General features: G+C 36.8%; 2 protein-coding genes across 2 annotated transcripts; one reads left to right on the forward strand and one right to left on the reverse strand.

The window, feature by feature from the left end:
* Positions 1–2,553: 2,553 nt before the first annotated feature.
* LOC127799223 (pentatricopeptide repeat-containing protein At4g19440, chloroplastic-like) lies at positions 2,554–4,258 on the forward strand. Its single transcript, XM_052333043.1, has 4 exons — positions 2,554–2,771; positions 2,824–3,161; positions 3,827–3,909; positions 4,025–4,258. The coding sequence occupies exons 1-4, from the start codon at positions 2,554–2,556 to the stop codon at positions 4,256–4,258; spliced, it is 873 nt and encodes a 290-aa protein (XP_052189003.1).
* A 7,745-nt stretch (positions 4,259–12,003) lies between these two features.
* On the reverse strand, positions 12,004–13,090 carry LOC127800394 (ethylene-responsive transcription factor ERF022-like). Its single transcript, XM_052334980.1, has one exon. The coding sequence runs from the start codon at positions 13,047–13,049 to the stop codon at positions 12,519–12,521; it is 531 nt and encodes a 176-aa protein (XP_052190940.1). The 5' UTR covers positions 13,050–13,090; the 3' UTR covers positions 12,004–12,518.
* Between the last annotated feature and the right edge of the window lie 1,380 nt (positions 13,091–14,470).

Consider the following 14,470-nt stretch of genomic DNA (forward strand, 5'->3'; position numbering starts at 1 on the left):
TAAGAAGATTGAATTTGCATTTTAATGGTGTCATATATCATACTAGTCAGAAGCAAAATAGTAAACCCAAGAAACAAGGCACTAGACATCAGCAGCCACCTCAAAATCCATATGAGCAACAGTAGTAAGACAAAACAAGCTACAAGAAACGCTGAATATTGGAAAGCTGAAACCAGTGCTAGAAGCAACAATGACCAAATCAACCCAGAAAATAAATTAATTGTACAACTAGAAACAGTGAATTTCTTCATCTTGTCTTCACTAATAATAGGAGTTCAGAACTTGAAAGATGCTCTCTTAATACGAGCAACAAGCAAGCAACACAGCAATTTTAACCTTCAAGCGTACCAAGTTAGAGCAACACAGGTTTCTGTGACTTTTTACCACCTTAATAATTAATTGATAATCTAGAAACAAAGCGATACTTTCTACGGAATTCTCCAGTAGGAGTGGGGGAACCTGATTTCTGGAGCTCGCTGCCAGGCGTCCCATTCTAATCCATCCGATGAAAAGATCTACCTACTTGGTACGTAAATTTCCTGGGGCAGTTCAGCATTATTATTGTTTTGCAAAAGTTCACATCAAGGATTAAACAACCGTGAAAGGCCAGCCCATAGAGAAAGCACACATGATACAAGTAAACGTTTTGTGTGTGTGTTTTTATTTCGTAGGCATAAACAACAAAGGCCCTTATCCTGCCATAATGAACAGATGATTACACAAATAGGAGCCTAAACCGCAAATAAAGTGGAGAAACGGAGAGTAATCGAGAAATGGTGAGGACTAAGAATTGCAAGATAGACGTTGAGATCCGAAGATGATAGAATTGGTTGGGAAAACTAAGGCGAGATTGAGAGAGGCTGAGCGAGGAACAAACAGACAGACACAAAATGAAGAAGCACATTCAACAGATCCGTTCAACAAACACAAAATCCAGAATTAAGAATGAGGAAAGAGTTGTGATTCGTTTACCTTGTTTGTGGCCGCACCTTTGTCGACAGTGTGGCACTGAGCGCACTTGGTCTTGAATATCTTCTCCCCGGCTTTCAGATCTCCGGCCGGAGCTTCTGCAAACGACGCCATTCCTTTCTTCCTACTAGTCTGTGGATCTCCGGCAACAACCCAAGAGAGTTTGTTGGGAGCAACGCAGGTGATTGTTAGGGTTTGCTTCTGCCAGTGCCAATTGTAGAAGTTTTTAATAAACCACGCCTCGCCGGTCGCCTCGGAAGGCGAAGAACAAAAATTATTATTGGCTTAAATTTGCACAAATTATCGCTGGAATAAGGCCTAATTACAATAACTATCTCTCAACTTTAAGAAATTATGGTGACACCCAATACTATACTATTCAAATAAATAATAATAATAAGTTAAAATAATTATTTAACCCATGTTGACTATAATCAGGTTTCACCTTAATCATGGTGTGTTATTTTACTCAAAATTATTTGACACTAATAAGACCTTGCATTGCAGCATGTCCAAGTCCTGAGCCCAAATCACACTGGGCCGGCCCAATCAAAAAAGTGCACTCTAGCCCAAGCCCTTCCAGAACTCGAAAGTCGAAACCCCCTCTGCCCTCGCACAGAAGGTGGGGAGGAGTGGGTGGCTGTTCCAGGAAGGGGAACGAAGCGCGAAAGCGCGAGATGGAGATCTGCAATAAGAGGCTTATCAGGTACTTCCCAATCCACTCTTTCCCCCCTTCCCTCTTCTTTCACTCTCAACTACGGACAATGTTCTCAACATTTCTCCCTTTTCTAATATCCTAAATCCTTCTTCTCATCGTTCCCCTTCAAACCGCCATCAACTCCACGCAAATCCCGCTTCGCAGCTTCTGTTTTCCACAATTTCCTCAGCTGGGTTGCCTTCGTTTTGTTCTGTAAAATCTCCAATTTCTGAATCTTTGACTTCTCTGGCTAGTTATCGGTGTTCCCACAGTTTTTTCAACCTAAGTTTTGGTATTGGCTTAGTCGTACCTCACGGTCAGTTTCGATTGCTTTCGATGTCATCTTCAGGTAAAATTACTGAATATGAGAGAAAGGGTATTGTTGGCTCTGATAAATCTTTCAGGGTGAGTTCAGATCACATTTCAGAAATTGTTGGGGTTATTAGGAGTGGCGGAGATGACTTGGGATGTAAGTTAAATTTGATGGGTATAAGTACTTCGGTTGAATCCTTAAGTGGGATATTTGGGGGTTTGAATAGTGAAGGAGTATCTGGTTTGCGTTTGTTTGCTTGGGCACGTGGTATGGATCCTAGTTTGTGTCATAGTTCTGATGTTTGTAGTTTAATTATTGATAACTGTGGTTGGTTGGACGATTATGGGACAATGTTTCGCCTGTTGAAGGAGTTCAGCTCGAGACAAATATGCCTCAATGAGAAGGCTTTTGGATTCCTACTTTTTTTGTGTTCCAATAAAGCTTCAATGTTGGAATCTACAAGAAGAGTGGTAAATCTTTTAAATGAAGTTGGGGGTTCCTGTCTTGGTTCTGGCATTTGCGGATTGTTGAAGATGCTTTCTAAGCTGGATTTATTTGATTGGCTAAGTTTGTGATGGAAATAACGGACAGGAGGGTGCCCTACTACAATATTTTGATTCTTGAAATTTGTCAAAGATGCTGTTTTGAAGAAGCACACGATATGATTGAAGAAATGAGACAATTTGGCTGTGATCCGGATTCCAGAACTTACAACTATCTGCTTAGTTCTTTATGCAAGCATGATAGAACAGCTGAAGTTTTGAATGTTTTCCGAGAAATGCAAAAACAAGGGTTGCCCTCCTGATTCTTTAACGTATGAGATAGTTATCTATTTCTTATGTAGGCTTGGCAAGCTGGATATTGCAGGTCATTTTTATGATATGATGGTGTCTAGGGGTCTTGAACCTCGACTTGCAACATTCACTACCCTCATCGAGGGTTACTTCAAATCAGGACAGTATGAGGACGCATATAATTATGTTGTTGCTTCAGGTGACAAGTTTTGGCACTCAGGCAATAGGATTTACAGCTTTCTTGCGGACCTCTACAGGAGGAAAGGACATCTCATGACTGCAGCAAAAATACTCATTGAAATGATGGATAAGGGTCTTATTCCTGAATTTCCAGTTTATATGACAATTACGAAGCGGGTCTACAAGTGTGGTGGGGGACAATTAGCAAGTGATTTAAAGAGAAGGTTCACTAGGTTGAGATATAAGGGTGAAGTATGATGACATAATAGTTTCTTTGAGATTCTGTGATATTTTTGCCCCTTCTTCCTATGTATGTATTTTTGTTCAATGTTCTGTGTCTAGCCATGTAAATTAGAATTTAGGAGAGGTTCCAACAAAAGAAAGGAGAATCACTGCTAGATTTTGAATTAGCAATTAAGCTTGTAACATATTTTCAGTAGGAAGTTGGTAGATTTTCACTTTTATTTTAACCTTTTCTGTGATTGCTCTTTGGATCCATTGATGTAATGAAAACCTTTGTTGACTTAATACGGGAAAAAAGATATCATGGAAAAGACAGTTCTCTCAATTTGCATGATTATTTCAGTTGTTTGGCATGAAGTTTATGAGGGTCTTCCTCCAAACAATGATATATTTCTCTCGATTTGCATGATTGTTTCAGTTGTTTGGCATGAAGTTTATGGGGGTCTTTCTCCAGACAATGATATATGTATAATGGAAAAGGCAAACTGCTCTCTCCATTTGAATGGTTGTTTCCGCCATTAGGATTGGAGTTTATGAGGGTCTTTCTCTAAACAATGATATATGTTAGGCTCATTTTTTGTGGCTGGCAGCTCAGGATGATGCTGTTCTTGATTTCCTTTTTCATTTCAGGAGAGACGGGAACGAGAAAATCTTCCGAGGAAGATGGTTCCAAGGCTGTTCTTGACATTCTTGTCTCTTTATGCTTAAGGAAGGTTGGTTGGTTCATGGTTGTGGCTGGGACGAGGTAATGCCCCTGTTTTACTTGGAAACAAATTTCAAAAGAATTTCACGATTAATTACCGTCTTGGAATATGATCCCCATCACAGCCTTTGCTAGATGTTACTCCCATTCACACATCGTGGGAATTGCTGGACGGATTGCTGAATGGTGCTCTGCCTGTCTATTGGAATTTCGTTTATATGATTGAAATGGTTAAGCTCTCCATTCCATTTGGTCAGGAACTTACCCAACCGGTTCTACCATTGAAAACTAAAACTACACTTCTACCTCTCGACTCTTGGGGTTACTTACAGTGGGTAGCAAGCATACCCCATGATTGAAACAGTGAAGCCTGCTTTGACATCCTCGCCACCACCAGTTTCTAGTTAAAACGCTTTTGGGTATTCTTCTAATCTAGTCCGATCATCGTTTTTTTCTAATTGAAGTTGCCTACTGTCAGATGCTTTTCTTTCTAAATCTCTTATGATCAGAGAAGAGGGCAAGTCTCGGTAGTAAATTAAGGTTACTTATTGAAAGAATAAATTGCCCCAAGTGTCAAAAAAATAGAGAAAGTATTTGATGCGGATTGGGAATTCGTATCAATAGAACTTGCCAAATATGAATTGTTGCTGGTTCAATCTTAGTTTTCGTCTTGATAGCTTCAATCAACCACATTAATTAAAATAAGGGCATGAGCAAAATTTTTCTTACATTACTTGACATGATAATTTGATTTTATGAATGCTACTTTGAATATCTTATGAGAATGTTGAAAATAGCCATGCGTATACTTGTTCATTACTCTTGTAAAAAACATGTTATATGTAGATATCTTGATACATTTGAAGTTTGTTGAAAATGCAATATATGTCAAATACTTATGCAATGCTTGATAAATATATAGTTCACCCCAAATATATTTTTTGTTCTACAAAATGAATATATATGTAGATGTGAGAGCTGATCTTCCAATGGCAAAGAGGAGATTGATGAATGAATATGTTTTGAGAATAAGATATGATGAATGTTTTATTTAGTTTTGATTATATATAATATTTTTGTGAATTTAGTAGGGTTTTGTATGAAAATGAATTCCTTTGTAGCAATATATAGTCCATTAAAGATTGAGATGTAAAGAAACCTTACTATGACTGTTTGGAATGAAATATCTATGTTTTATAACAGTTAGTGTTTTAATTTAAATCAGAGTTCTTAGTATATGGTTATGTGCTTAATTATATTTTTTCTTAGAAATAACTAGGATGTTTTGTTGAACTTTTGGAGCAAGAATCATTGAAAAAAGGATTTTTTTTGTATTTAGTTATGAATTTTCTTGTCAAAACCTATCTAAATGGTTTACAATAGAACATTAGTATGAACCAATTCGTTTTGAGTTTTGACGATTCTAAGAATGGTAAATAATGTATAAAAATTAAAAAAAACAAAATTTAAATGATGGTTAAGGAAGTTTAGTTTCTAAAACATTTGATTTCAAGTCTTTCAATTTTTGTGAAAAAAGATATGTTCGATTTGGTAACAATTGTGTAATGTAGCTATTCAGTTAGATTAGCTAACTTAAGAGTCAAATTTGAGAAATTCAAAACTTTAAAAAATCAAATGATTTTTGGATATATTGTATTTCATTAGGAGATATGACTTTCATAAAAAGACGAGATTGATCGGTTAAATATCTAAAACACATAAATATGTCATAGCAAAGAAGGAATTGTTAACAAATAAGTTTTATATATTTTTCAAAGGGGTCAAATAATGTTATTTGAAGTTAATATTTTTATAGTTATTGTGAAATTTTCAAAAAAATTTATAACTATTTGTGTATTTTAAATATTAAACTTTGATTAACAACTATATTAAAAAAAAATAAAATAAAATTGTGAGCCTTTCAATTCTAAGGGTGGGTTGAAAATGACTTGAAAAGAGTATAAATAGTAATACCATTAAGGTTCAATCTAAACTTGAAATTTTAATTATCAGTGTTTTAATCTTAATTATTGCAAATTTAGCACTTCATGTCTGCTTTTCCGCCTTTCCATGTACACACACACTACACGTCTCCTTGCATTAATTGCCCCCTTCTCATGCACGCCTCCTGGTGTTTATCACTGCTTGTATATAGATTGATGCATGATGTGGATTCATTATTCTTCTTCCTCACTTTGTCTTTCCTTGTACCCTTCATATTTCTTCTTCTTTGAAATCCCAAAGCTCCCTCTAGCACATCCATGGCCTATTTCGAAGCTAACCCTATTCCAAACTCTAAGGTCAACTTCATTAATCATCCAACTAATTCTATTACTCCTCGCCTCTTTCTTTCCTTTAAAGAATGTAAGAAGTGTAAGAGGTTGCCCCCAAAGTGCAGGTTGAATGGCAAAAAGTAAACACTAGCTTGGTGTCAATTTGATGGGACGTGAGTTAGATTTTTTCTTGACACAAGAACGAAGTCTTATCTGTTATTTATCTCTCCTTACATAATCGAGAGTACGAGCACATAAAGCCATACAAGAACGATCATCTCAAGAATGTAAGAAATTTCTTTTTAACTACAAAATTATCATTAACTAGATAGTTAATTTTGAATCCCCATCCCCCCATAGCCCTTGCAGTCTAGTGAAAGGGCAAATATGCCTTTTTTTTTTATTGAGCTTTTGAATATGGGTTCTGCCTGTCCACCAGGTGAAAAGTTTTAGACACATTGTTGGTTACTATGACTTTTCTACCTCTCAAACTTTCTCCCAATGTCTATCTGTTCGCCTTTTTCATACTTGCCATGAAGTGAAAGTCAGGTCTCATCTTGAACTCTTCTTCAACTATTTTTTCTTTGTAACTCGTAACAACAGTTGGTACACATTTCGTCCTCGCCATAAGCCGATATCCTCAGCAAATGGGGTAAAATATATCATCAGCGAGAGCGTCAATCCATGGCATTCTAAATATGTTTTTGTTTATCCTTCTCCTTCAAGGAAAAATGAAGCTTGGGAAATCAAGAATGAGTCCTGCGCTCATGCCCCACAGTACGAGAAGAAAAAAGTGAAGAAATCATTTGCATTACTATAGAAGAAGTTGCTAAAGGTTTTTCAAATAAATAGTTCCATGAAGCTAGACTTATCGAACCTCACCTACGTGGCTATAAAGGTTTGTAAGCTAAACACCCTCTTAAAGAGGAATGGCCAGTTGTTTCAAGCATGGCACAAATAATAAAACTTTCAAATTATTTTTAGGAATGGCAGGAAACCGACTCTTGATAGAAATAAATGTTTAATTTAGTAAGAACTTATGACGTGTTCGTTATATAATCTTGCGATTACATCTGATTTGATCAAAGACCAAACTAAGGCAAATGTCAGTCTCTTCCATGGACAAAGTTCGAAACCTGGAACATATATATAAAAAAAAAAAAGAAATGGCCAGTTTACTCTATTTTATTATTTTATTATTATGTGCTTGATTTCTTCCTCTCTGGGGGGCATCGAACGAACCTTCGTACCTTTCAACCCGAAACGTTCTCATCCCACGTTATCTTTAACCCCAAAGGGCACCATTCCACCTAACAGACCACAAAAGTCTACCCCACACAACAACAACTGGCTATCCTCTCGAAGAAACAGTCTTCCGAAACCCTTTCGGACCTTTGCATCCCTAAGAAGACAAAAATTAAAATAATGGAAGTGAAGAAAAACTGAAGGACCCATTGGACCTTCTATCGGAGATCTCTTCCTAAGCCTATCAAGTGATGATGAAGAGAACATAGCTACAAAGACGATCCTAACAAAGAAGAAAAACAACAAAGCCTCCTTCAATACTCATTCATCCTAGAACGAAGTTGGACCTTCCTCCAAAGCTCCCTTCATCCTCAAGGGGTCTTCCTCTGATTTGGAAGGAAGACTACCTTCAAAGATTCCGAGGTGAAAGATACTTCGTTGAAGCTCCTTCCACAATCCCCGAGCCTCTTGGTATTCATCCTTTTTTTTTTTCTTTTTTCTTCAACCTACTTTTGTTTCATGCAATTTAATTACGACTCCTCCAGCCCAAGCACAAATCAACACAGAGCTCGCTTTGATCCCTTTCGGCAATACCCCCAGCTAGACATGGCCACGGTTCATGAACCGCCGGTTCCGGTTCATGAACCGCGGTTTCCGGTTCAAGAAATCTTTGAACCTGAACCGAACCGCCCAAGGGCGGTTTGGGACGGTTCGGTTCCGGTTCCGGTTCGTGCCGGTTCGGTCAACGGTTTGGACCGGTTCGGTCAACGGTTTGAGCCGGTTCGGTCAACGGTTCCGGTTCCGGTTCAAACCGAATTTTTTTAATTTTTTTTAAATATTGTTGTATTCAATTTTGTCCTTGTTCCGTTGTTCGGTTCGGTTTAGTTTCGTTTTTAATTGTTAAATGTAATTGTAAATATAAATATTCTCAACCATATTTTTAATAAAAAAACACTACTAAAAATTGAAGAAATATAAGTAATAATTTCATTAAAAATAATTAAAAACAACTAAACAAGTATGTAATATAAGTAATTAATTTTTACAAATGTGAAAATAAAAAATAAAAAATAGAATTAGACTTAATTTCATTAAAAAATAATTACAACAAAAATGTAATACAAGTAATTAATTTTTACAAATGTGAAAAAAAATAAAATATGGACTTGGATCCTACGCATCTTCATTGGAGTCGGAAGTCGCCGTTGTTGAACCATCATTAACCCATTCGTCAGATGATGATGAATGGATAAGTTCTTCTTGACGTCGCATGTTAGCTCTTTCCCAATCATCGAGGCAAACTTGAGCTTCCAATGATTCTGGAGCCAATCTTGATCTTCTTTCGTCCAAAATGTTGCCTCCACTACTGAATGTTTGTTCAACGGCTACAGTTGAAGCTGGAACTGCAAGAAGTTGACTTGCAATAATTGCAAGAGTTGGAAATGTCTCCTTGTGCCTTTTCCACCACTCCAAAATTTCAAAATTTAAACCTGTATCATCACCAAACTCAAAAACTGTGGTTAGATAAGTTTCGAGCTTCGAATGTGAGCTCGATCTAGGTTTTTTCCTCCTTTGATCTAAAAATTTATGACCCCATTTCATTGGTTGGGAGGAAGAGGAATGCGGAGCCATGGATGGAAATGATTCTTCACTACTAGGAGCAATAACATATGCTTCATATAATTGATTGCATAAAGTTCTAACCTTAGAAATTATAATATTCACATCAATTTCTTCATTATTTTCTAATCCTAACAACGAATAATAGTTAGACAAACACTCAATTAAACCATCAAATTTACACCTAGGATCAAATACCATAGTAACAAGAAAAATTTCAGGAATAAATTGATAATAACGTAACCATTTTCTCTCATTTCTAAAACAGCATGACAAATTTCTTCAACATTAATTCCTTCCATTAATACACCGGCCACATTCATTGCTTCTATATAAAAATTGATGTGAAGTTGGTTTATAAACACTACTAAGTGTATGAGTAGCATCATTAAAAATTCGTAAAATATTCAAAATTGAACTACAAACATTCCACATAGTTGGAAAAATAGGATATTGTGGAATATAATTTGCTGCAAAAGAACACAATAAATCTTTATATTCAAAAGATTGATTAAGTAATTTAAAAGTTGAGTTCCAACGAGTAGGGACATCTTTTGAAAAACGTTTTGGGGTTTGACCATTGGAGGTGCAAAAATGTGCCCATGCTTTTGCAGTTCGAGGGTGTACCCAAATATAAGAAATAACATTTCTAATTGGATCTAAATAAGAATTAAGTGACTTAATACCATCTTGAACACATAAATTTAAAACATGACATGCACATCTAACATGAAAAAATCTTCCACCAAAATTTGGTTGGCAAATTCTTTTCAATTCATTAATAGAAGCAGTATTAGCCGATGCATTATCAAAAGAAATTGAAAAAATTCTATTAACTAATCTATATTCTTGTAAAATTTGTTGAATTAATCTACAAATATTTTCAGCATTATGACTTTCATCAAAACATCGATACGCAAGAATTCTTTTTTGTAAAACATAATTTTCATCAACCCAATGACAAGTAATACCCATATATGAATGAGTTTGCCAATGATCACTCCAAATATCACTACAAATAGAAACATTAATATTATTGTTTTGAAAATATGTTATCAATTCAATTTTTGAGTTTTTAAACAATTTTAACAAATTCCTTTTCAAAGTATTTCTAGGAATTGATTTAAAACTAGGATTAACAAAGTTTGACAAAATCGAGTAAAACCTAATTTTTCACCAAAACTAAAAGATAAATGATCAATTGCTACCATTTCAGCTAAACCAGACCTACAATTAGCTTCATTATAATGAAATAATTGAGGAGAGTTTGAAGAGGTAGCAAACCCGGATATTTGTGTTTGATCGCGGCTCAATCCAACCTTGAGCGGGTGCTTTGTTTGCAAATGTCGGGCGAAAGTACCATATCCACCTCCTTGCTTGAATTTGTATACTTGATTACAATAATTACAAGATACATCAAATTTACCATCTCCTTTTGGTGTTTTCTTGAAATGAATATTAAAAATATCAGAAGTAGAAATTTTTCCACCTCCCTTTGTTGAGTTTCACTCTCTTGTGTTTGAAAATTTTGAGCTTCAAACTCAACATTTCAACATTTCTACCTTCACTTGCCATTTTTTTGAAAAAAGTATGATAATAAAAAAATATAATAATGATAAAATAATATAGTAACAAGTAATAAATAATTAACAATATAATTGAATAAATTGATAAATAACAAAATGAGAAGATTGAAGAAATTGAAATTAAAATATTAAATGAGAGACAAATTGAGAGAATAATAGCTTGAGACTTGAGAGAGAGAGAGAGAGGAGAGAGAGAGAAAGTGTGAAAAATAAGTGGGGGAGGGAGGGGTATATATAGATAGGAATTATAAAATTTAAAAAAAAAAAAAAAGTTGGGGGGGGGGCAACGGTCCAATCCAAATTGGACCGTTGGGGGGGGGGGGGGGGGGAGGGGAGGGGGGTCCAACGGTCCAATTTGGACCGTTGGGGGGGAGGGGGGGGGGTGCACCGTGCGCGGCCTTACGCGCACGGGGGGGGGGGAGGGGGGGCCGGTTCCGCGGAACCGGAACCGGCGGTTCCGGTTCTCCGGAACCTTGAACCGGAACCGGACCGAATTTCGCCGGTTCGGTCCGGTTCCGGTTCGGCCGGTTCCGGGTCCGGTTCCGCCGGTCCGGTTCCGGTTCGAACCGCCGGTCCGGTTCAATTTTGGCCATGTCTACCCCCAGCATCTCAATTGATTATTGAAACGAGATAATAATGCCCAACTCTTACAAGCAAGCAGAAGCAGTCGTTATCTATTTAGCTAGACGAAGCCCAAGAAAGAATAATCTCCATACACTAAGAGCAGAAAGAACAAGCCTCGAAGTTTAGTGAGATGCAAAAGCTCAGGAAGTAGAAAACCTGAAAATCCATGTTGAAATAAGGGTTGGGCGATCAAAAACAGAGGAATTGGTTGAGTTGAGCAAGAGTCTATCCGAGAATAATAGAAAGAATCTAGAATTGGAGCTCCTAGAGGTTCGAAATAAGACCCTACAAACTGTAAGGCAAAGAAGGAACTTCAACGAAGTTTGCCATATTACAGACTTGCACACAAAAAATGAAACTGAAAAATTTCGACAACAAATTATGAGGCTTGAGCAGGGAAAGAGAAACGCCGCCGATCGAGGAACTTGGGAACCTAATTAAAACCTCCCTTTCTGACCAAAGGAGGGTAAGCGCTGTAATAAATCTGGTTGAGCATATGTTTAAGGGCATGCTTATCTCTGTAGACAGTGCAAGCAACCTTCCTGCATAATTGAAGCAGCCTTTCAAATTAGAACCAATAAAGGGCCGAGAACTTGCAGAAAATGACTTCCCAACGAACAATAATTAAGCAAGAATGCCCAAAATACCAACAGCAAACGCCAAGCTTATTATATAGTCAGTACTGCTTGTTTCCTGTAATTAATTAATGTTGTGATGGAAAGTATATATGATTTTATGAAGTGAGCTTCCACACACACACACGCACACACACACACACGCGCACATATAATTACATGAAGTGAAAGTTGTATAACCAATATATACGAGCATGAATTGGCCTATATTTTTAGGTTTTGCATGAAGAAAAACATATAAACACACAATAATACATCTATAGGGTATGTATTGTCACCGATGGAGAACTTAAGCTCCAATCTTGGAGACAATTTAATTGGGGTACTTAGGAAAATGGAAAAAATTCCAAATTAGTCATTGAATTTATTTCTAAGTTTTAAAATACAGGGTTTAAAGTGACCAAAAAAAAAAAAAACTAGTAAATTAAAAAGCCAAAAACAAACCTATCAATGGATCTAGTCTAAATTGGCGAGAAGTCATGGTCTAAATTACTTTGGTGGGATGCCAAGATGAATATTTAAAACCATGTCTTTCGTGTCAACAAAGTTTAAAACCTTTTGCTACATAATCCAAGACTAAACAATGCAAGTATATATTTGTTTATGGTTGATATTGTCGTGAATTAAGTTATTGTTCTAGGGATCCCAAATGGAACCAAATAGCTGCATTTCTTCCCACTGACTAAACTCAACATCTTGAGACCCCAAAACCATGGCTTCTGCTGACAGTAGAGCCCCGGCCAGCTCCATCCACATCTTAGGCGAGTCCAACGGCGACTCATTTATCGCCTGAATCTGGCCCGGGGACAGCCTAACTGGCACCGGAGCCAACTTATTAGCGCCTTGTCGGCCATCGCCATCCAGCTCCTCCGGCTTCCTCAGCAGCATGGCCGCCTCCTGCGCAGCCAGCTGCACGTCCTCAGCATTGCTGCTGGCCGGCTTGGGGAGGCTGTCGATCAACTCGGGGAAGTTAAGCTTCGCCTGGCATCCCCTGAGGTGCAATGCAGCCACATCGTAAGCAGCTGCAGCCATCTCCGGTGCCTCGTAGCTCCCTAGCCATATCCTGGTTTTCTTCCCCGGTTCGCGGATTTCTGACACCCATTTCCCCCATTTTCTCTTCCTGATTCCTCTGTACGCGGGTGCTGGATGCTTGCTATGATCTTCCATTTTTGTCTTAGATCTTCTTCTTCTGGATTGATGATATGTATGTATCGAATATCTGCATTTCTCTGGGAAAAGCAGCCATATATGTATAAATAGGAGCCGGGTACGTATGGTGGCCAGGCGTTTGTTTCACGGTAAATGTGTGATTAAGTGAGGTTCCACGTAATTGCATGATCAAGTGAGAGTTGTCTGGCAATATGAGCACCGATTTAATTTTGGCTATTATTTTCTAGGACTTGCACGAAGAAAAAGACGCACATATATAATTAATTAAACACGTCTTCAAGTCTGAACATACGTTAACCTAACCCCACACATGCATTTTCAAAATATGTACTGCAGCTGCTTTTGACAGGTCTAGAAAGCAACATTGGGCCAATGCTACAAGACCCTTCTGGAACTTGTGTCATTTTTTAGTTTAATAACCTAAAGGATCCACGTCTAATAATATTTTCGATGATTCGTATCTAAGACCGATTCTTCCTAAATCTTGGAATGATAAGAAATTTTAGCCCTTTGGTGCATATATAGCGTGGATGTAAACGTTCTTAATTTGTGACTAGAGAGATATATAGATTTTGTAAAGAAAAAATTATATATATTTTAAAAGAATAACCTTAAAATGTATGGTTAAATCAGACAGTTTAACAAATTAAGAGTAGAGAGTGTTGATTAATTTCCTGCTTAAAATAATAATATAGTATGCATTATTCTTCGCCCTCGATTAGCCAAATCTTGCAAACAACTTCTTTTTGACTCGAGATCAGCCACGCAGCTTACGGAATGCTAATTAAACACGAGGGTTGAAGTTAATTGGTAATTACTTTCTGTACAGCTTTTGGAATTTTAGTACCAATTAATAATTAGAAACCAATTCAACAAACAAAGATTAGACATTAAGCCGGTCCGAAGAAGTCGTCTTAAAGTTTGTTTATTTGCAAACTCCTATGCCTGCTACCTAGCTCTCCTATATTACTGAAATTAATATAATATAGCTATAAGAAAAGGCATATACACACACACACACACACCTGTTCAGAAAAGTTAAAGAAAATAAAAAAAGGTGGCGTTAATTAATTTCTTGGTCCAAAGTCATTTTCGTCAAAAGGGAGTCGATCGTACGTAGAAGACAAGATTTAGCTTGTAGTTTTTCTGTGAGCAATAATTTATGTGAAAAAACCAAAAATTGTATAAAGCAAAGTACTTTGCCTTAGCTAATAGTAAAATTGCATAAAACAAAGTACTTTTGCCTTAGCATAGATAGTAGGGTTGCACCTTAATTAATTATAAAATAAAGTATTTACTCTCAAAACATATTTTGAAATTTAATGACCCTCAAGGTTAAGTTGATGGCAAGAGATTATAATACGTGTGATTTGTAATTAATTATTTTTTTAAATGTTTATATGTTTTTGGTGTCTAGA

The sequence above is a fragment of the Diospyros lotus genome, chromosome 4, assembly GCF_014633365.1.
Source record: "Diospyros lotus cultivar Yz01 chromosome 4, ASM1463336v1, whole genome shotgun sequence".
Taxonomy (NCBI): Eukaryota; Viridiplantae; Streptophyta; class Magnoliopsida; order Ericales; family Ebenaceae; genus Diospyros; species Diospyros lotus.